Source organism: Hibiscus syriacus, unplaced genomic scaffold (assembly GCF_006381635.1).
Source record: "Hibiscus syriacus cultivar Baekdansim isolate YM2019G1 unplaced genomic scaffold, ASM638163v2 tig00111132_pilon, whole genome shotgun sequence".
Taxonomy (NCBI): Eukaryota; Viridiplantae; Streptophyta; class Magnoliopsida; order Malvales; family Malvaceae; genus Hibiscus; species Hibiscus syriacus.
The window spans coordinates 466752-491032 of NW_024062992.1; the positions used below are offsets into that span (position 1 = coordinate 466752).

Genomic DNA, 24281 nt, shown 5'->3' on the forward strand with positions numbered 1-24281 from the left:
TAATCACCAAATACTCATACAAAAGTAAAATATTAAACCTATAGACACGAAGAAAAATAAAACATTCCATTGAGAATGAACACTGACATCAAAATCCAATAAACTTCATAGAAACTCATTGTCTCTGTCGAATAAGACACTTTACGTAGTGATAAGTGAGTGGTGAGCGAACCAAAACAATCTGGTAGGTTGCATCGCCACATAATTCTACTTATATCAGCAAACAATCTTTTACCAAAAGAGGGGATCTGACTATACGTGACCACAAGAGCAGAGAAAACGCGTGTCACAAGAGCATATAAAACAGTGTCACAATGATAAAGATTCTTATTCAAAATTAAAAAGACTCGAGAGAAAGAGAAATAAAAGACGTAATATAAAAAACCAGAAGAATTGATAATCACCGACGATCGAAAATTAACATTAAAATTGATGTCGCAATCGATTAAACGAAAATCAAAAGAAAAGAGGAAGACAACGTAAAAATATTGAAAAAGAAATTAGAATAAAAAAAGAAAGAGACGGCTAGAAAATTTTCATTAGTTTTGTTTTGTCTAATAAATGCATCACATGTAACATTTGATCATATGGTTGTTTTATTTAGTAATATCATTCTAAAATTTAACCTTGATAAAGTGGCACGCCATATATTAATAAAAATACGGTATTGATTATTCTATTTAATAGAATAGAATCAGCATAATCATTCCACAATAATTTTTAGGGTAAAATTTAAAAATGATAATTAAATTATTTTAGAATAATTTTTTAGACATAAATTTTTCATAAATTACAATATAAACATTAAATTTTAAAATTTTGTTACAAAATGAACATTACATTATTACCTCCCATTAATTGTTGTTAAGTGATGATATGACACATTAAAATGGATATTCAGATTATATTTCTAATAATATTGTATTAAACATGTCATTTTTAGTTAATCTGTAAAATTTATTTAAACTTAAAAAATAAAAGATGGTGTGACACACTTAAATTAATGGGTAATATTTCATCTAGTCCATCAAGTGTAATTAAATTTTTATTTTAGTATAATTTTAAAAAATAATTATTTTAAAAAATATATATATAACAATTCATAATTTGTTTTAAAAATTATAACAATATTTAAAAAAAATATAATTTGAGAAAAATATTTTACAAATCATAAAATTTTAATAAGAATCTTTGTTGCAACTAAAAAAATTAATTTAAATTTAGACTATCTTATAAATTTTACTTGAAGATTATAAAATCACTTAGTGGAAATAATGAGAATGCTTGACTAGATCATATAAATTGTTGTCCGGATTGAATTTAAAATAGTTCACATGTACCTGAAAAAATGTAGTTAGTATCTTTCAAATACTTAGATAGATATCGTCTATACATGAATTATGAGTACATGCAACCAGAGATTTAAATAATGGTTCGCGACTGTAATACCGCCTACGATATAGTGGTAGCGGTGCCATTCAAAAATGCTATTATTTGATCACGACATCTGTAATTACCGCAATAGCGCATGCTATGCCCGCCAAGGACGGAGCTCCCTTAGTACCCAAGGGGGCCTATGCCCCTGTTAAAATTTATATACTTAATATAATTTTGGTTTAATAGTATTTTGGTTCATGTAAAAATAAATATTTAAATTAAAAAATATAAAAATTTATTAAATATTTAATCAAGTAGGGATCGAACTAAAAAATGATAAGTTTGTGTTCTCAAAATTTTGGTCTAATTACAATTTAAGTCATTGTAAGTTTAAATATTATACAAATTAGAAGTTGTCTTTTGAGTTTTGAGTTGTTTTTTTTTAATTTAGGGTGAATACAAGGTAATATCTGTACAAAGACTTTCAATTATTTGACAATGAACACTCATACCCCTATATACGTGCTTGAACTCAAGACCTCAAGGATAACAACAATCTCTTAATCATTAACGTCGCTTGGTTCATGCTGAATTTCGAGTTTAAATACCTAATAAGTCTTTATATTTTTCTTAAATAGTATAATATTTCGGCCTCTGTCAATATTTAATTTTGACTCCGTCCCTGATGCCCGCAATATAACTGTAACGGTGTCATCTGAAAATGCTACTTCGAATGCAATTTGAATGCCTGCATGTAACTTCTAATCACTATTCTAGTCATTTTGTCGACGACAAATATATAATTATAAGTCAAATTAACTTGTCACTCAAGCAATTCATTAATCAATTTCTATCTTATTAAATAATAAGCATATTTTTGTGATATAAACTGTATATATCACAATAGGTAAATATGTCTAAATAAAATTAATATAAGAGAACTATTAAGGAAATATACTGTATCACCCGTAAAAGTTGTTAATTATTGATTTCATACACATTATCAACTATATTAATTTAAAAATTCAATTTTATTTTTATTTAACATCGTTCAATAGTACAAATCATGTGATCTCAGTGGTTAATAGATTTTTTATTATCTCTTGATGTTCCAGAATTAAGCATCACATATGCTAAAGATACGAGTATTCAATATCAAATAGTTGAAAGTTATATTTAAATAGATATTACCTTGTATTCCCTTATTTATAGGATGAGTAAAGAGATTGGTGAAGATAATTGTCCCTCAAAAAGTTTTAAAGAATCTTATATTTTAAATATTTTTTTATTAATAATCTGTCAAGGATCTTAAGATTTTATGAATTTAAAACATGTGTCTGTTCATGTTGTGGTCTTCATTGATTTGCGCGTGCAATGATGTCTGACTGATGGGCGATCTGGTTTCCTTTTATGACAGAAACTCGAAGCTTCCTTTTCCATGTCAATCTGTTTCTGAGACGTGTTGTTTGAGTGTTTGCAGGTAAGTTTTTTGTTACAAGAACGTGCTTTCCATGTTTTTCTTTATTCTCCTCTCACTAGAACATGAACTGTATGCTTATTGTCCCCCTAATGAATATATTCTTACCCAAGAACATCTTCATTAAAGTGCTGTTATTCTGCAACAATTAAAATTTTGATTTCTTGTTTACTTTTTACTGTCATTCTTGTCATATTCTTGAGTTGCTTCTGGTTTTAAATTCAAGCAGATTTCTTTACCTATTGAAAATTGGTTTTTATTCTGTCATAGTCACATACATTATTCTAGTGTGGATTCAAAGAGGAAGAAAGAGTTTATTGAGCTGAAAAAGCATATAGTTGTTGAGCTCAAAGAGAAGAAGCATGGCCGAAGAGCATAGTGCGCCGCTGTTGAAGAAGTACTATAAGGTTGATCAAATGAACGAATTGCAGCAAGGCATCCCATTTCGGGAACTAGTTTCCATTTGGATTGTTATGCACTGGTAAGGGTTTTTCAAACCCATCCTTTGATTTTACGAGCAACAAAAACCGGATTCGAGTGATTGTCCGATATGTATATACATAGGGCATAGATATGATCATATTTTAAACTTGTCTAATTATGTCAGTATTGGTCCTAATTTCCTACTGCCAAATGTTTGCAGCTCTGCCGATTTCATCTCTGTTCCCATTCTTATACTTCATGGTGAGTTCAGCCAATTTCTTCATGAAGAAAAACGAAAGCAGCTTTACTTTGCATAATTGTGTTTCTTATTCATAGTCTTCCTTTAATTGAACTGTTTTTTCAGATTAGGGACTTCCACATTGGAGAAAGAGAGGAATTTATTGGCTCCTATGCTGGTTATGTGGGCGAGCTTTTGTTGACACCTTTCATTTCATTGATGCATTCTTTTCATCAAAAATATGATCCTAACACAATGCTCAATATCTTTGAAGGCTCTGCATTTATGCTAGGAAGAGCTTTAACATCTGTACTATGGGGAATATTCGCCGATCGTTACGGTTGAAAACCTGTAATAATCATTGGAACTATTTCAGTGTCAGTGAAAATTCTAGCAGAGTTCATATTCAAGTTGACATCTCTGAAGTAATGGTGAAAATTTTCTCAAACTTCTGATTGCCAACGTATTTTGCAGGGTTGTTTTCAACACGCTCTTTGGCCTTAGTGTGAACTTTTGGATGGCTGTAACTACAAGATTCCTTCTCGGAAGTATGAACGGTTTACTTGGACCGATAAAGGTTTGTTCGCACTCAGTACGAAACGGTTCGAATCCGAATTTGGTTTTCATTTGTTTTCGGACAACTATTTGATTACTTCTCTCACAACATCCAGGCATATGCAGTCGAAATTTTTCGAGCAGAACACCAAGCGTTGGCCCTGTCAAGTGTAATCCATTATCAACCTTTATATGCTTTGGTTGCATGGGTTTTCACTTCAACATCAATATAAAAGTATTACAAAATTTCAGGTTAGCACATCTTGGGGCATAGGATTGATCATTGGCCCTGCCCTGAGAGGTTATCTAGCTCAGGTACTTCCATTTAAGGCTTCCAATACAGTGTGCGTCATTTGTTAGAAATTATGAAAGATGTTTCAATACAATGTGCTTCCATTTTAAGGCACTTTAAAGTATTCATTTGAGGTTTTCTAAATTTTATAATTCAGCCAGCTGAGAAGTATCCAAGTGTCTTTTCAAAAGATTCATTATTTGGAAGGTAAGTGAACATATTCTGCAGATTTCCATGTTTTGTAGTAGCATTTTCTCCGCAAGTGTTTAAATATGATGATGTTCATTGTAGCAGATTTCCATATTTCTTACCATGCCTCGTCATATCACTCTTTGCCTTGGCAGTTACCATTGATACTTGGCTTCCGGTATGTATTCTAATCTGTTTACTTCCTACTTCCTATCGAACCCGTGCCTCTACTGATATCCACACATGAGTATGGGGATATAACCCTCTGAAGACCCTTTAAAGACAAGGAATTCGCGAGAGAGAAAAAATGAACATATCATTTTTATTGCAGGAAACACTTCACAAACACAATGACATCAATAGGTTGTATGATGATTCATATGATGTTTTGGAAGCTGCAACTCATGAATCTAACACAATGGAAATAAGAGAAACGGTTGAAGGAAGAGAATCCACAAGCCTCCTAAAGAATTGGCCCTTAATGCCATCCATCATTGTTTATAGTGTTTTCTCCCTTCATGATATGGCCTACTCAAAGGTACCTATTCATACAAGTTTATCAAAAGAAGTTCATGGTTTAGTAAGCTATACTAACCAATCTAATCAGAATATACTGCGATTCATCTTCGTGCTGCAGATATTTTCGTTATGGGCTGTTAGTCCTAGAAAGTTCGGAGGCTTGAGTTATTCAACGGAGGATGTCGGACAAGTTCTTGCAGTCACTGGTATTAATTTTGATCATGTTAATATCTGCATAAGAACACCATCCCTTGATCAACTCAATAGAAAGATATGAATATGCTTAGTAAATACTGGTTAGATTGATCAAGTGATCAACATACCTAGGTTTCAGCCTACTCGTCTTTCAAAGTTCCGCATATCCATACGTGGAGAGGATGCTAGGACCAGTAATGGTGGCTCGTATTGTGAGTGTAAGTATCCGAAACCTTGTAACATTTACATTACTTTTCCTTATGGTTACACAATTTACTACTTGCAGCTCTTTAGCATGCCTCTGTTGCAAAGTTATTCTTGCATTGCCTTGTTATCCGGGTTCGCTCTTCGCTTGACAATAAGCTGTGCATCGATCTTGAAGAGCCTTTTTTCGGTAAGTGAATATCGAGAGCCATTTATATCATCTATATATGCCTAACTATGAAAAAGAGTAGCAAGGCTGAATCCTTTAGTTAGGCATCTGTTATGAACTTATATGCCTTCTACTAACTATCGACTTTTTCGACACCACTAGATATCGATCCAAACAGGATTATTCATTCTGCAAAATCAAGCCGTGGTAAGTCTTCACTCCGGAATATTCCTTCTTCTACAGAATTAGAACGCACCTCATCTTAATACAATTTAAAATTGAAAAAAATAATAGGAACAGCACCAAAGAGGAGCTGCCAATGGCATAGCCATGACTGCAATGTCTTTTTTCACAGCAGTTGGTCCTGCAGCAGGCGGTGCATTGTAAGTCACCTCTAGATTCTCTCCCGTACTTGCTGCTTCTAGGCCACTATTCACCATTTCACAATCTTGAACCTTTTTCCACAGGTTTTCTTGGTCGGAAAAACGTCAAGATGCTTCGTTCCTTCCAGGTATGCTAACTAATCAACAAAGTTCTGCATCGTGACATTTACAGAACATTTTGGTTTGAATAGAATCGAATTAAGTTGAAAACTTTTACGATATTGGTGGAACTTTTGGGTAACATAGGTTTCTAGCACAAGGCTTTACAATTGGTCGTTTGATGAATGAGTTTAGCGTAGCATGAGGTGCAAGAACTTTGACTCCTATCACTCCATTACAGGTATGCAGATGGTATTCTTCATGTTGAATGTGGTTCAAGCAATCGGAATGCTGATGACGTTCGAACCGTTTCTCGCCCAACCTCGGCAGCACTAAAGAAAAGGGATCCCAAATGTCGGGATAATCATCTTTTATTAAAAGGTAAATGCTCCCAAAGCTTTAATGTCGACCTACAAAAGAACAAGCTTAATGCATTTTTTTTGTCGAATTCTCCATTGTCTTCTTTACTCTTATCCGACATTTATGTTCGACATGTATTTAAACATAGGTATGAATGTAATTATAGAAGCAGAACATACCTATGTTGGAGAAACACGTTTGTTTGTAAGACTCATCTGCTAATCAGATAACATAGCTTCAAAAATATACAGTAACAAAGCACAACATACCATGTTGCCATCTCTAGTTGGCCCTGGCTTTGACATTAAACTACAATTTGACCTGAGACTGTTTTTTGATGTAATTTGGTACCTCGTTTAATATGTAATTTGTCCTGTAACTATTTCCAAATTATACAAATTCAAATTTTAACTTAAAACAAGTTCAAAATTTTACTTAAGGTTGTATTTTTAATAAAAAATAAAAGTTCGGGTTAAATTACATATTAAAGCTGGAAATCAGGGGCCAAAAAGATCTAAAAATTTACATAAAATACGTCCACAGTGGGAGTCGAACCCACGACCTTTTGATCCGAAGTCAAACGCGCTAATCCACTGCGCTATGCGGCCTGATTGGTATTATGTACGTTTACTATATAAATAATATATTATTTTCTTGACGAATACTACTACTACTTCCAATCACTTTTAATCTCTTCAACTTCAAACTTTGATATAACAACAATTATAAAAAAGTTTTACATTTCTAATTTTCGAAGGTTTAAGGGCTTCTCAACCAATTGAACACCCCATTGTGCTAATATGTTTTTTGTTACCAAAAAGATATGTGTTAGGAAAAGCACATGTATCGATAATTGATTATTAAGATTTAACTATAAAGATATGAGAAGTAGGAATCAAGAGATCAAACCTTAGCAGTTGAGAACAAAATGATTTACCCATTGAGCCAATCATTTCTAAAAACATATTATTAATTTAAATTACGATCGATGAATATTTTAGAAGCAAATATACTAGCAGTAAAAGGAGCTAAATTTTTGAAGTACCCTTCGTGATGAAGGTGGCCCAGAATCGATATTGCCTCTACTGCTATACAAGAAACCATCTCTTCTGTCAGCCTATTCCAGCAGCAAAAGCAATAAGATATTATGACCAAAAAGTATCATTTAAACCATTTAAGTTTAGAAAAACTTAGGATAATGATAAAAGATATCGGATCATGTCGTCAACTTTGTTAAATTAAATGTTAAAAATAAAAATAACTTCAGATATGATTTTATAAGAAAAATATGAGAATATAAATATGTGAGAGATGAAATAGGTGGTATCATAAAGAGGAAGCCAATGAGGAGGCGTGAGATTGAGTGGAGACGATGATGATGTACAGCTGTGATTGAATGTCCCTCCACATTTCCTATTTGGGGAAAGACAAACCCCACTTTCCCACTATAGATTCATTTCCTATTGACTATTGAGTTGAGATAATGAGGGTCATGAACCCTTCTAATAAACATGCATCAGCGTACGATACACTAGCATGTTGAGATACATTATTAACCTAACCCATCGAAATGCATCACTGAGTAAATTACTTTTATTGAGTAAATATTGAAAAATTTAACAACGGTTCTATGAATCCACTAATTTTATAGAATAATTTTTTAAATAACCATTAAACTATATTAAAATAATTTATTTAGATATTAAACTTTCAAAACTTATATAATGGATATTAAACTTTAAAATTTTATAAAATAGATGCGATAATTTTTTTTGGTTACCCTTCCAGATCCCATGGCTTTGCCTTAACTAATCCAGACCGACCCGATTTACATAACTGACTTTGATGAGTAAGTCTCCCAATGGAGATTTTCTGTATTCACAAGGGCTTAAACTCGAGACCTAACTTAAGCAGAATCAAAATTATAATTCTAAAAATATTTTTTAAAAATGTATAAAAATTCACAGTTTATTTTTAAAATTTTAAAACATTTTTAAAATTATATATGAATTTTTAATTCATCAAATTATTTTATAAAACATTTTTATTTAGTTATGATTAAATATGTAAATTTATAATTTATAATTTTTGAGATCCAATAATTTTAATTATTAAAAAATGAAGTCAATTTTTTTGTTAGCAACTTGATAAATTTTTTAACTTCTATTTAATAAATTTAAATATAAAATGAAAATATATTTATAAATTTTAAAATTTAATATATATTTTTTATTTTTTGAAATTCTTACTTAAAAATATTAAAAAAAATACCAAAAGAAAATTTTAGTCACTATTGAGGGACCAAAGTTGATTTTTTAATACTTTAAAATGCTACATCATCCCTTAATGATAGTTAATGATCAATGATTTCATTTTTAATAAAATCTAAAGTTAATGTTTATTTTATAATTTTTAAAAAGTTGAACTACTAAAAAGATCATTTTATCATAATTTGATAATTATTTGTAAATTTAATATATTTTAATTTAGTTAGTGGTGTGTTATAATGTGCCATTTTAATAGTGTATTTTGGTATACGTGCACTGTAGAATTTTTTGATTAACAGTAATTATTTATAATCGATTTTTTTTAAATATTTTAATACATTATATTATACAAAAATATTAAATCCAAACTGTTATTTAAGTTTCTTTTATTTATGAGAAATTCATATTTAAAAATCGTTATGAAATTAAATATTTTACTTTTAAAAGTCAATCATGGAAAGTAATTTAAACATTAGTTTTATATATCAAATCATACAAGTTTTTATATAATTTTATGAAATAAATATAAATTTATAAGTTATTTTTCTTACAAATCATTCAGTGAGATTTTCTTAAAAAGAATAAAGAAATTTATAATAGTATATCTTGACACTCAATTTATAGAATGAACTATTAAAAATAGAGTAAATTGTTATGAATTTACTTTCATTCATATAATAAAATAAAAATATATATATTTTTAAAAAAAATATCATTGAGCTTGTTAGAAATTTTAAATTTTCATCAAATTTAGAGGAGAAACCAATTTTTTTCGTATTTTGTTTTTATCTGGAAATATTTTATAAACAAAAGAAAAGAAGGGTCTATGATTGAAAAAGAATAAAAAAATAACATTTGGCATGATATGCTTTGTCCCCTGTTTGCCGATTGTAGAGTTTGATCTTTCTTTGGTTCTAAAACCTTTGTGTAATTTGTTTGGCAAATACTGTCATTATGCCATCTTTTTTTTTATTTATAAAGAAACCGTGTTAGGCTTTTACACATGAATTCTATGTTTAAATTATTTAAAGTTGTTTCCGAAACTGTAAAACTTAAAAACTCAACCGTGGTAAAAGTTTCTAATTGAATTAAAGTTGTAAAAATGAAAACTAATGGATAAAATCTGACCCTATTGTAGTTGTGAATACAAATGCTCAAAAGTTGGTGCAGTCCATGAAGTTTAGGATGTTGTAATGTCACGAAATGAAATGAGATTGAAGTGGGTGAAATGATACCGTAAATATATGTTGAACAGCTGTGGAATATAGTATTATATATATATATATATATATATACTTAAGTATAAAACAAGGAGAAAATAACCTAAGTGACCAAAAATCCCAGATAATATACGATTTTGAAGTGGGTGAAATGATACCGTAAATATATGTTGAACAGCTGTGGAATATAGTATTATATATGCTTAAGTATAAAACAAGTGCTCAAACTATATCTATTTCAGGAATGGGTGTCTAAAATATTTTTGATCTATTAAGGTGTCTGACATTACAAACGTTACTTATTTAGGTGTTTGGGCCGTCAACGACGTTAATTTTTTCCGTTAAGTGACACGTGTCACAAGTTGGTATTTTGAAATTTATTTTTTAAAAATATTAAAAATATTATTATATTTATAAAAAAAACCTAATTACTCTTAAATTATAAAATAGCCCCCAAATCTCCAAAATCCCCAAATCTTAACCCTAACCCACCTCCGCTACCCCCGACGTAGTTCATGCCATCCTCCTAGTCATACGCCACCGTATTTATTGTCGATTGGCCATAGGAATCATATGGGATCATAATTTTCAACTTAGGGTTCGAAGGGTATAAGACATCGATTTGTCGACAATCGACCACGATTTCATAGGATTTTGATCGTCGGGTAGAGCTTCGTCGACGGGAAACGACGGTGGCTGGTGTGGATTTAGGGGTTGAAATGAAGATTTTCAAAGTTTTGGGGTTATTTTGAATTTTTTTGTTTTATTTTAAAAATATATATAATTTTATTTTTTTTTTAAATTTTATTCAAAAAATTTAAAATTATCATATTGTGACACGTTTCATTTAACGGAGAAAATTAATACCATTGACAGCCCAATTACCTAAAGTGATAATATTTAATTTAACGGAGAAAATTAATACCATTGACAGCCCAATTACCTAAAGTGATAATATTTATAATATTAGACACCTGAATAAACCAAAAAATACTATAAGCAACTTTTTGCGAAAACAAATATACTTTGAATTCTTATTTTATACTTAACCCTATTATATAGAACAGAAAATAGAAAAGGAGTGTTGTAGTTGTACTTGCAGTTGCGGGGTGTCTGTCTTAATTTGTATGCACAGTGTTAGACATTCACATAGTCGGATAAATAACCGATCCGATTTTTTCACCTAGCAAAAAAATTGGATTTAAAAAAAATCGGTTCGGATCCTAATCGATTTGGAGGGTCGGATGGTGTAACCGGTTTCGGTTTGAAAAAATTGATTTTAAAAAAAAACTGGATATTAAAAAACCGGTAGTGGTTTACGATAATTACATCGTCATCAATTACAACAAAGTTTACGATAATTGAAATACTTGAATACTTTCAAGTTCGATAAATTCAAATACTTAAAAACTTCCAAGTTCGATAATTAAAACAAAAAATTACAAAAATAAGATTTGAGAGATGTTTAGGTGTTATGTAATAAGATTTGAGAAAATTATAATCAACCAAATACACCCTCAACCTATTTATACATGTTTAGGGTGGTAAAATGATATTTTTTAAGAAAAAAAGGTCACAAAAACCCCAAACCGGATTTTTTTCGAATAAAAACCGGTGTTTTATCCGGTAAAAAAATCGATCGTTCATTTTTTTTCCAAACCGGTTATATTATCCGATTTTTAAATATCCGATCCGATTTAAAAAAATCGATTTTTTTTAAAATTCGATTTCAGATATTTTTTTACACAAAATCAGATTTTCAAATTTTTTTGTTCACTTCTACATAGTGTGCTGATTCCAATAATTAAATGTGTTTGTACACTCTATTTTTTTTTTTGGTTGTCCTGAAATGCTATACTGTCCATAAAATTATATAACACAATATAGATAGATGGTGACATTTAGTCCAACACAACAACCAACCAAATCCCTTCTTCATATATCTTCTTTATAAAAACATTTTATTATTATTAAACAATCAAAAAATTTATATATATAACAATTAGATTAGCATTAAAAATCACATACAAGAAGTAAAACTTAAAATAATTCGATCTTATATATCTTTACGGTTGAGAGAAACAATAATATAAGACAAATATAAAAATTATTGTACAAATATATAATATCTAATATATCCTAAAATTTATTTATATATTAATCATAAAGTACTCCTTCAATATCCTATAAAATATGCTCTATTTATAAAATCAAATATTTTTCTATATGAAATTCGAACTAGCAAAAATTATATACTAAAGTTTATTATAGAAGACCAGATAAATTGACATCGTCCTGCTCATATTCCTAAGTTTTCCATAATTATTGGATGGCTATTTTTGGTCGATTGCCAACCAAGGACAAATTGGTTTGGTTTAGTATGGCAGTTGATGAGGGGTGGGGTTATATGGTGTTGATGGGGAATCGAGAAACCTCATTTTCTCGGATTGTCATTTCACTAAAGGAGTGTGAATGAAAATTTTAGGGTTGTGCAGATCGAGTACAAGTCATCTTTGTGGGGAAGATAATTTGCAATGGGCTATTGCTAATTTGAAGGGAAAATCACTCATGATGCATATTCTTAAGCTAGCCTAGACTGATTTTGTATATTTTATTTTAGAAGAGCATAACTTTAGACAATTTAGAGGGGTTAATCGATCTATTGATGTGATTATTAACTTATAAAGGAAGTTATTAGAGCTAAATTGCATAATAATCTTATAGATAAAATTAATTTGCGTTTGTGTGTGTGTATCGATTGGGGTTTGTTGTAGGTGATTTGACTATGTTGTTGGTTGTCTATAGCAACTTGACTGCTTTCTTTTAAATTATAAAAGTTTACATATAAAAAAAATTAAATTTAACATTAAACTATTATATTCTCTTTCTATTCCCTTATCCAAAACAACTAAAATACTTTTAATGATAAATAAATTAGTATCATAATTTTATTTAAAATTCAAAAATATTTGATTATAGTTATTTAATAATCTAAGATGATAGTATGTGACTAAATATGCAATTATAACTTTTAAGTAAAATATATTTTCATTCAAGTCGTTATATTTATCCTATATATTGCTTGTGATTATATTTATTACTGTATTTTTTATTTTTATTTACATCTACTTAAAAATTTAATCTAAAAATATTTTATTTAAATTTTGATTATAAAATATTTTATTTTCTATCATTCTTTGGAGGCAATCAGGCGCGCAGAAAGCCAAGCCAGCATTACTTATAGGCACGGTAGTAGGGGCCCAATTGCCAAAATCTACGCTTGGATTCCTCTACACTGTACGTACGCTAAATTAAATGAAAATTATTAGGGCTTAAAAAATAATTTCAATAAATATTAGGGATTAAAATAAACATTTTAAATTTTATTAATATTTTTTTTATTATGGCATATCTAAGTTATCCATGTAATAATTCCATAAAAGTTTACAATTTAATCAACATATTTTAAATAAATTTAACTCGACATTTAATACTTAAATTAATATCTAATTAATATAATAGTGATGCTTTAAGAACCTAATTTTATTTTGACGTTTATGAATTAATTTGAAACCTAAAAAGTACTCTCTTTTTTTTTGTAAAGAAATGAATAAAGACAATAACTTATTTACTACATTCAGAGAGCAGTGATTCCTTGACTACCAAAGGCGGCCTACGAAATTTGAGAACTTCAAAGGTGATGAGGGATTATTAATTTGGTCAATTTATCAGCCACTTTGTTGCCATCACGCCGCACGTGCTGAAGAACGACGCTCCATTGTTGCTTACACAGCTCACGCACATGAAGAAGAATGATAGGAAAACCATGACGTAAACTCCGGCTCTTGTATGAGATTGATCGCCTCTTTACTGTCGGATTCTAGTATCAACTGCCTAACCTCGGGCTCTCATGTCAAAAGCAATCCAACATAAATTCCACATAATTCTGCCTCCATGGTCGAACAAACCCCAATAAACTTAGAGAAACCAGCACAATATATAATTGCCTCTATGGTCACGTAAAACACCTCCACACGACGCTCTATCATCATCCCCAGCTCTGACACCAGTATTCAGCTTTAAACTTCCTACAAGAGGAGCGTGCCAACGGTTCGGACTTTTATTTTTTGTAGCATTCACCCGGCTACGAGGACCTGCACCAACAAAGGCACGCTGCATCCTTACCAGCAGTTCACGGCTTCTCTCAAGGATTGACCACCAAGCTCCATCGAATCTCCAAGGGCTACAACATTCCTATAAAGCCAAATATTCCAAATGATTGCACCAAATAATAAATCCCAGTCATTTGCGTTAGCAGCGAAATAATGCAAGTTTGTGATATTCAAATCCATCCAGCATCGAAGATCCATGTTAAGAAACTCTTCCAACTTATCTCTTTTGATTAAGTTCGGCCAAATAGAGTAAGCAATAGGACATAACCGAAGCATATGGTAAATATCCTCCACCGTCGTAGAACAAATCGGGCAACGGCTATCCATAGTAAAGTGTGTCTTCACTCTCTCCTCATTGGTCATCAGCTAGCCACAACACACTAGCCACAAACATTTTAATGCGTTGCCCTCGATAGCGATGGACATGCTTCCAGAGTTGATTCTCTGTCACTATTGCCATACCAATTTGGATCTCATATGCTGATTTCACCAAGAAATTTCGGTTCTCTCGTCCCAACCATCCCACAGTGTCCTCCATAAGTGACAGTTTTGACCCCTTGATTGTTGCAATACGAAGTAAAATCGACCAAGGAAGGGAACGTTGGAAAGACTCCCAAAGCCAATTACCGTATTGGTTCACCATGCTTATCACCCATACTCTGCCAATATTTTGAGCTACAGAAGGCAGCAAGTAATTGATTAAAGGACCCGTATTTGGGATCCAATCATCACGCCAAAATGTCCACATTCCTTCCATTTCCAATCTACGGACATCCCACCAAACAACACTAATCCCCTTCAAAATTCTCGAGCAATTGCTACCTCGTATGGTTGTCGGAAGACCATTATCGCATTTATATTTGGCGCGAAGGAATCGAACCCACGGAGCATCTTTCTTCACAACTAGATTAAATGCTAGTTTCGTTATAAAAGCTTCATTATGGGTACTCATTGAGCGAAATCCGAGGCCTCCTTGCGAGATTGGTTTACATACATCATCCCAACGAACAAGGTGAATTCCCTTGTTATCCGGCGAAATCCCCCATATAAAACGACGAATAAGTATTTCCAATTCATTGAAATACTTTTGGGTAATACCTCCGATTGCATCGTGTATGATGGTATTGCCGACAATACAGCTTTAGCAAGAGTAATTCTCCCCGCCAACGAAAGCGTTTTTACCTTCCACCCACTCAATCTTTTTTGAACCATTTGAACCAGATATCAATACGAGGCAGCGTTAACCCTTGAGTGAAGTAAAGGGACCCCAAATACTTACCGATATCCGAAACCTCCACAAAACCAAAGGACGAGCTTATGAGCGAGCGAAGACTCATAGGAACATTCTGTTGGGAAAACGAGTTATTTCTCACACGAACGTAGTTTTAAAAATGACCTAAAATGTCAAGATTAAAACTACCAAAGGTTGCATAGCGGATAAACCTGTCAAACTATTGAATATTGAAACACAATGAAAAAGAACTGAATAAAAACAATAAAGGAGAGAACACACCAAATTTACGAGGTTCGACGAGAATATCGTCTACTCCTCGGGTACCACATCGGATGATAACTTCACTATATCGCCAATATTACAACAAATGGAATTCTTTAGAATTCCCAAAGTGGGAGAATGAAGAATACAAGAGAAGAGAGAACTTGTTTTTTTTGGATGATTTCTAATGGAAATACTTAGGCCTATTTATAGTTGAGTTTTAAGAACAATATGTTCAAAGTTTGGCCACCAACCAAGATGAAATTTCCAATAAGTTGGCCACCAACCAAGATGAAATTTCCAACTTGTCAACTTAATTTCTAGACAAATCTAATAAATCTCCACCTTGGCTTGAAAATTACCAAGCCTACTCAACTTCTTCAACTCCCTAAATTTGTAGTGCCTCTAATTACGCTCACAAACGCCACACACCCGAAGGTGTTCATACTTTCAGGATGTTAATCAAGTTCAAACAATGATTGAATTTGATTACTGTTACCACCTTGGTCATCATATCTGCAGGATTTTCTGATGTCGCAATTTTCTGAAGTAGAATCTTTTCTTCTTCAAAGATCTCCCGCACAAAGTGATACCTTACGTCGATATGCTTAATCCTTGAATGGTAGACTTGATTTTTCGCTAAGTGAATAGCACTCTGACTGTTACAATAGAGACTAATGTGACTTTGAACAACTCTCAAGTCTTCCATCAACCCGTTAAGCCAAATTGCTTCCTTTACAGCCTCTGAAACTGCTATGTATTCTGCCTCTGTAGTAGACAAGGCCACCGTAGATTGCAATGTAGACTTCCAACTTACTGGGCTTTAGCAAGAGTAAACAAATACTCAGTAGTTGATCGACGCTTATCCAAATCACCAACATAATCGGAATTAGCATATCCAACCACACACTAACCAAGTGCTTCATCCTGTTCAAAAGCTAAACCAACATCTACGGTTTGTTGGAGATACCGTAGAATCCATTTCACAGCTTGCCAATGTCCTTCTTCAGGATCATGCATGTACCTGCTCACAACTCCAACTACTTGTGAAATGTCAGGACGCGTACACACCATTGCATACATCAAGCTCCCAACTGCATTAGCATATGGAACTTTTGCCATATACACTCGTTCTTCGTTAATTTTAGGAGATAATTGAGAACTAAGTTTCAAATGAGAAGCCAATGGGATACTTACATGTTTGGTATTTTCATTAATGCCAAAACATTGTAATACATTTCTCAGATACTGCTTCTGTGTTAAACAAAGCTTCCCTCTCTGTCTATCTCTACTTATCTCCATACCAAGAATCTTCTTGGCCTCACCTAGATCTTTCATCTCAAACTCTTGATTCAACTGAGCCTTTAATTTGTCTATCTCCTTTTGACTTTTCGAAGCGATCAACATATCGTCAACGTACATGAGAAGATAAATGAAAGATCTATCTTTGAGCTTTTGCAAATACACACAATGATCATATTTGCTTCTAGTATACTTTTGCCTCCTCATAAAACTATCAAATCGTTTGTACCACTGCCTCGGAGATTGCTTCAATCCATATAGCGATTTGTTCAACTTACAAACCCATTTCTCACAACCACCATCTTTGTATCCTTCTGGCTGAGTCATATAGATCTTCTCTTCTAAATCACCATGCAAGAAAGCCGTCTTTACATCAAGTTGAGCTAGCTCCAAATTCAACTGTGCTACCAAGGCCAACAATATTCTAATGGAGGAATACTTCACAACAGGGAAAATACTTCATTGTAGTCGATTCCCTCCTTTTGAGCGTAGCCTTTAGCTACCAACCGTACCTTGTAACGAACATCTTTCTTGCTATGAGATCCATCTTTCTTTACAAATACCCACTTGCATCCAATGGCTCTTTTACCTTTCGGTAATTGTGCCAGTTTCCAAGTGTGTTGTTCTTTTGGAAAGATTGCATTTCTTCATCCATGGCACTTTTCCACTTATCACTTTCCAAGCTTTGTATTGATTCTTGGTAAGTGATAGGGATATCATCATCAACAACTGGAAGAGCATAAGCTACCATATCAACAAATCGAGCAGGTCTACGAATTTCTCTCATTGGCCTTGTAACTGCAAGTGGTTCTGGTGTCTCCAATAGTTCTTGGGTTTGAACCTCTTCATCTTCTGATTCTTCTATTGGAGTTGAAGAATCAGCTACATCAACTTCTAGGATCATCGTCTGCTGAAACTCCACCTATTTTGGAGTATGCTCCACCTGCTACGGAGTACTACTTGTCTGGACAGCTTCACTTGTTACCTTCTTTACTAGGGCAAATTCATCAAAGGTAACATCTCTGCTACAAATTATCTTCTTGGTGTCTAAACACCAAAGGCGGAATCCCTTCACTCCATGGGTGATTCCCATAAAGAGAGCCTTCTTTGCTCTCGGATCAAGCTTGGATTCCTTCACATGATAATAAGCAGTGGATCCAAATACATGTAAGGAATCATAATCAGTAACAGGTTTTCCAGACCATACCTCCAATGGTGTTTTTTCTCCTATCGCTGATGACGGCAGACGATTGATGAGATGGCCAGCATATGTCACAGCCTCAGCTCAAAATGCCTTGCCTAACCTAGCATTAGAGAATATACATCGAACTTTCTCCAATAGTGTTCGATTCATACACTCTGCCACCCCATTCTGTTGTGGTGTATGTCTAACAGTGAAGTGTCGAACAATACCATACTCATGGCAACATCACTTTTACATTCCCCTCTATTTTTCATCCTAAGACGTTTGATCTTTCTACCAGTCTGGTTCTCGATCATATTTTTCCATTTCAGGAAAATTTGAAGCACTTCATCTTTAGACTTCATCAGATACACCCAAACTCTTCTGTAAAAGTCATCTACAAAAGTTACAAATTAATGGTTTCCTCCCAAAGACGATGTCTTTGAAGGACCCCATACATCTGAGTGAATATAATGTACAATACCTTTTGTATTATGTATAGTGGTGCCAAACTTCACTCTCTTCTGCTTTCCCAGAACACAATGCTCGCAAAAGTTCAATTTGCAAGGATTTCTCTCCAGCATGTCCCAACCGCATATGCCACAACTGGGTTGCGTCCAAATCATCACCTCCGGAAGCTGCTGCAACTGCTCCAATAATTGTACTACTTTGGTAGTAATACAAATTATTTTTCCTGATGCCTTTCATCATCACAAGTGCGCCATATGTGATTTTTAAAACTCCATCTCTCATAGTGACTACTGAGCCTTTGGATTCCAAGGCTCCCAACGAGATGAGATTTTTCTTCAAACTGGGCACGTATCGGACATCCGTCAGAACTCTGGTTGATCCATCTTGATTCTTCAATCGAATTGAACCTATCCCAACAATTTTACAGGCATTGTCATTACCCATATAAACAACTCCTGCATTTAGTTTCACTAAATCGGAGAACCACTCCCGATTAGGGGACATATGATAGGTGCAACTCGAATCTAATATCCACTCATCGGAATGGAATGTTGTTGATGAAGCAACCAATGATATGTCAGAGTCATGTGCATCATGCTCTGCAACACATGCATCTGGAGCAGCTTTTCCTTTCTTCTTTAGCTTCGGACAATCTTTCTTCCAATGGCCTTTCTCATGAAAAAAAGGCACATTCATCTTTTCCCAGTCTGGACTTTGACTTTGATCTCCCTCTCCACTTTGGCTTTTGACTTTTCGAGCGACCTCTTGCCACCATGGCCTCCGTTGCTTCGTACTTGCTCTCCTTCTTGGTTTTCTTCTTGAGTTCATAACTATACAAAACAACAGTTACATTTTTAAGGGTAACATTATCCTTACCATAAAGTAATGTTGTCTCAAGGTGCTCAAATTCATTTGGAAGAGATGACAACAACATCAAAGCCAAATATTCATCTTTGAAGGTTTTATCCATGCCCAATAAGTCTTCCACTAGCTCATTGAACGCAGTGATGTGTTCATTCATACTGGTGCCTGGTTGATAATCAAATCTGAACAATCTTTTCTTCATGTGGGGACGATTCTGAGAGCTTTTCTTCAGGAATTTTTCCTCCAAAGCTTTCCATATCTTACTTACAGAAGTCTCGTTCTTGTAATCATACTTTTGCTCCCTGGAAAGACAAGATCGAATCGTGCTGCACGCCAAACGATTGATTGTTCCCCATTCTTTCTCCTCCATATATTCGGGCTTTTCTTCCTCAATGGAGATGTCTAGACCTTGTTGGAATAAAGCATCTAACACCTCGCCTTACCACATGCCAAAATGACCGGATCCATCGAATAACTCCACCGAGAAATTTGCATTTGACATCACCCTTCTCACTGGTCCAGATGAAGAGCTTGATGTCTCAACTGATCCGTATTTTGGCATTTTAATTCTAACGAACAATATTCAATATCAGGAACTGTATCTTTTCAGCAACGAAACCACCAGGATAACCTCAACCGAAGCTCTGATGCCAATTGTTGGGGAAAACGGGTTATTTTCCACACGAACGTAGTTTTAAAATTGACCTAAAATGTCAAGATTAAAACCACCAAAGGTTGCACAGCGGATAAACCTGTCAAACTATTGAATATTAAAACACAATGGAAAAGAACCGAATAAAAACAATAAAGGAGAGAACACACCAATTTTACGAGGTTCGACGAGAATATCGTCTACTCCTCGGGCACCACACCGGATGATAACTTCACTATATCACCAATATTACAACAAATGGAATTCTTTAGAATTCCCAAAGTGGGAGAATGAAGAATACAAGAGGAAGAAAGAACTTTTTTTTGGGATGATTTCTAATGGAAATACTTAGGCCTATTTATAGTTGAGTTTTAAGAACAATATGTTCAAAGTTTGGCCACCTACCAAAGAATTTTCCAATGTGTACAAGTTAGCCACCAAATATAAAATTCATATGTTCAAAGTTTGGCCACCAACCAAGATGAAATTTCCAATAAGTTGGCCACCAACCAAGATGAAATTTCCAACTTGTCAACTTAATTTCTAGACAAATCTAACACATTCTTCTAAAATAACATTGTAGTTTTAGCTATGCTCACTTTCAATCCTCAGGCCATGGAAAACATGCTAAAGATGTCCTGTATTACTGTTAGTTGATCTAGAGAATCATTTCCAAATACCAACATATCATCTGTAAAAAATAGAAGGGAGATAGACGGAGATAGTTTGGAGGTTATTAAGAGCTATCAACGTTGGTTATTAACCTCAATCTGAATCCTTTGGGCAAGCCTTTCCATACACAACACGGACATATAAGGGGAAATCGGATCGCCTTGACGAATACCTCTAGAGGGTTTGAATGAATCAGACATGGAACTATTCTAAAGGATTTGTGTCGAGACTGAAGTCACACAATGCATGATAAGATTTCGTAAAGCATCAAGTATACCAATATCCTGAAGAGTATCATTAATAAATCTCAATTCAAACTAGTCATACGCTTTTTCTAGATCTATCTTGATAGCCATTCATCTATGTTTTTTGGATTTCCTCCTCATACTATGGATCTAGAGACCTAACTTAGAAGAAACATTTTCAATCTATTTACAATTATCTTTGTGACAATTTTATAAAGAACCGTATATAAAATGATGGGGAGAAATTGACTTATCCACTCTGGGGTTGAAACTTTAGGATCTAGAACAAGTAAAGTTTTTTTCATATCGTCGGGTAAACCTAAAAAATACTTTGAAGACATGGTGAAATAAATAAAGTTAAGATATTGATGATGTTCTAATAACTCTACTCGATTATTAAATAATATATAGTGTCATGCAATTAAAATAGTCTATGTAATAATATAATTCATCAAACTATTTTAATGATTAAATAATGTGTTATTTTTTTTTAGAGATATTAAGTTCGAATAATTATATTTGTAGTATGTATATTGTTAATAATTAAGAAATATTATAAATATATATTATTTTATAATCAATTTAAATGATTGAAAAGAATATTATAATACGAAAAGAAGAAATACCTTAAATTAAATAGATTAATAAACGAAAAACAATCCATTATATATGAAGCTATTGGGTCAAAAGACAAGGTGCAAGGATACTGCAACACGCGTCATTGGAGGTTTCTTTATATCCATATCGTCGTGTAATGTCCGACACTTTACAAAATCTGATTGGCCCTGTAATCTATGTATACTTTTTGTATCGCAGAGAGAAAAGAAGAAAGGGGAAAAGCTAAACATAAATTTAGTGATGAAAGAGTGATGAAAGTTGCGGTAGACTCGGATCCTGTCCCCCTTCAGAATGGTCCAAACAAAGCCTTCATAGAATCAAACATCTTCTCTCTCTCTCTCTCCAGTATTGTTCTTTTACTCTTTTAGGGGGGGGGGGCGACCCTAATGGAAATGGGTGATCAGTGCGGCCTGCCTGATCTCCGGCGGCTTTTGACAAGAAGAACCAATTTTCCGGCAGCCCTGCCGATGTCTTCTGAGTCATACCTTGCTCATAGGAACATGGCTCAGTCAGTTCCTTACCATGATGCAGCAGCCTACATGCTGAGCAATGGGATTGCAATGCCTAGTGGTTTGCTAAGGTTTAGCACCGCCACTGCTTTTACTGCTTCAACTTCAGCTTCTGCTGGTGGTGGATGGAGCGTGGGGAATTGTGACAGGGGAAACAGCCGGTGGCCTAGGCAAGAAACTCTTACACTTCTTGAGATCAGATCTAGACTTGATTCCAAGTTCAAGGAGGCTAACCAGAAAGGACCCTTGTGGGATGAAGTCTCTAGGTATATATATATATATATATTGATATTATCATTAATACATTAAACTGACTTCTCTATTCTTCTTCTTCTTCTTCTTCCTTATCGTTCATTTGGATTTCCATTTTTTTGTTCCAATCTTATGATACATGCTCAATGAAGAAACCCTATTTAGTTTTGCTGAGCGAAACCAGTTTGTCTCTCTACTTGCATGAAAAGTCACACAAAAGTTTTCAATCTTTTCCTTTCAGATGGATTTCTATTAGTTTTGGATTGAAACCAACAGAGCTGTGAGTTAAGTCAGAGATGCAGGTGTTTTTTATTCTTTAAAAATAGAAATAAAAGATGCTTTTTTTCATAGCTTAAACAAATATTACATTGTTTTGCAACACTAGTTAATCCCAATGGAAACCAGAAAGGAATGCTTCGGAATCATTTAATCCTTTTCAATTATTTAAGACACTATGATGAGGAATGTTGGCATATGATTAGTTCGTCCATATTTATAATTTTGAATTATTTGATGTCTATATGTAGGATAATGGGTGAGGAATATGGGTACCTGAGAAGTGGGAAGAAATGTAGAGAGAAGTTTGAAAACCTTTATAAATACTATAAGAAGACTAAGGATGGTAAAGGTGGAAGACAAGATGGGAAAAATTACAGGTTCTTTAAACAGCTGGAAGCCATTTATGGTGAAACAAACAATCCTCAAACTTCAGTCCCAGAAACCTACATTAATAATAATGTCCCGCTGCAGGAGTCTATGCAACAACAAAAGGTAAGCCACGCCCTCAGTTTCTCCGAATCTGAATTTGATTACTCCACGTCTGGGAACATCGACGACGGCCTAAGGGATAAGAAGGGATCAGGGAAGACGAAGAAGGTGAAGGAGTTTGTGGATTCGCAAATGAACAAGTTGATCCATTCACAGGATGTTTGGATGGAGAGAACGTTGAAGCTCATCCAAGATAAAGAGCAAGAAAGACTGTTAAAAGAGGAGGAATGGAGGAGACGAGAGGCTGCTCGGTTTGATAAACAACACGAGTTCTGGGTTAAGGAGAGGGGTTGGATCGAAGCTCGAGATGCTGCATTAATGGCGGCTGTGAGAAAGTTGAGTAAAACCCAGAACGAACATGAAATCTCGACCTTGGAACGAAGATTCCTGGAAATAGAAGAGAAAATGGTGAGTTTGGGGTACGAACGTGATGCAAGCAACGCAGAATGTTACAAGAAGCGTAAAGAGGATTACTTTCAGAGGTTTGACTCCATTGTTGATGGTCAAGAAAATAAGAGCTTTCACAGTGTGAAACAAAGGGTAGAGCAGGCTGCCATGTATTCATCGTCATCACCTTCGAGATCATATGACATCAATTCCTTTCATATTTCTGCAGTAAACCAATGGGACAGGTATGGATTGAAGACGATGAGTAAGGGAAAGAATCAACAAATTTAGCTCTCGTATCTTTTTTCTCTTAGTTGTTGTATTATTAGTAATGATGCATATGAAAGAGCTAAAACTATATCCCCAAGCAAGTTCATTCTCTCGGAATCGAACAAATAAGCACCAAGAAAATATAATATTTTGTTAGGGTACGAATTTCGATATTAAAAAAATTATTATTTTTTTAAATGTGTATGTGTTCATGATTGATAAAGAAATTTTTTAAACATATACTCTCTTATACTATTAAAAAATAATTTAAAAAATAATTGATGTTGAATGTGATTACCAAATATATATCAAGATATTAGTTAGATAAAAATACACTTTAACTTTTTCTTTTTTTGAATTGAGAGCAAAGAATTAAAATCTGTTTATAAAATTAAAATGAGTTATTTTAAATTTTAGACGAATAATTTAGTTTTTTCTGTCAATTTTTTTATTC

General features: G+C 33.4%; 1 protein-coding gene, 1 non-coding gene and 1 pseudogene across 2 annotated transcripts; 2 read left to right on the plus strand and 1 right to left on the minus strand.

Moving 5' to 3' along the window:
• Positions 1 to 3149: 3149 nt before the first annotated feature.
• LOC120154592 lies at positions 3150 to 6559 on the plus strand (annotated as a pseudogene).
• A 455-nt stretch (positions 6560 to 7014) lies between these two features.
• TRNAR-UCG lies at positions 7015 to 7088 on the minus strand. The gene has a single exon. It is a non-coding gene; the product is annotated as a tRNA-Arg (tRNA).
• Positions 7089 to 21811: 14723 nt separating this feature from the next.
• On the plus strand, positions 21812 to 23951 carry LOC120154563 (trihelix transcription factor PTL-like). Its single transcript, XM_039166271.1, has 2 exons — positions 21812 to 22416; positions 22930 to 23951. The coding sequence occupies exons 1-2, from the start codon at positions 22028 to 22030 to the stop codon at positions 23846 to 23848; spliced, it is 1308 nt and encodes a 435-aa protein (XP_039022202.1). The 5' UTR covers positions 21812 to 22027; the 3' UTR covers positions 23849 to 23951.
• Positions 23952 to 24281: the final 330 nt, after the last annotated feature.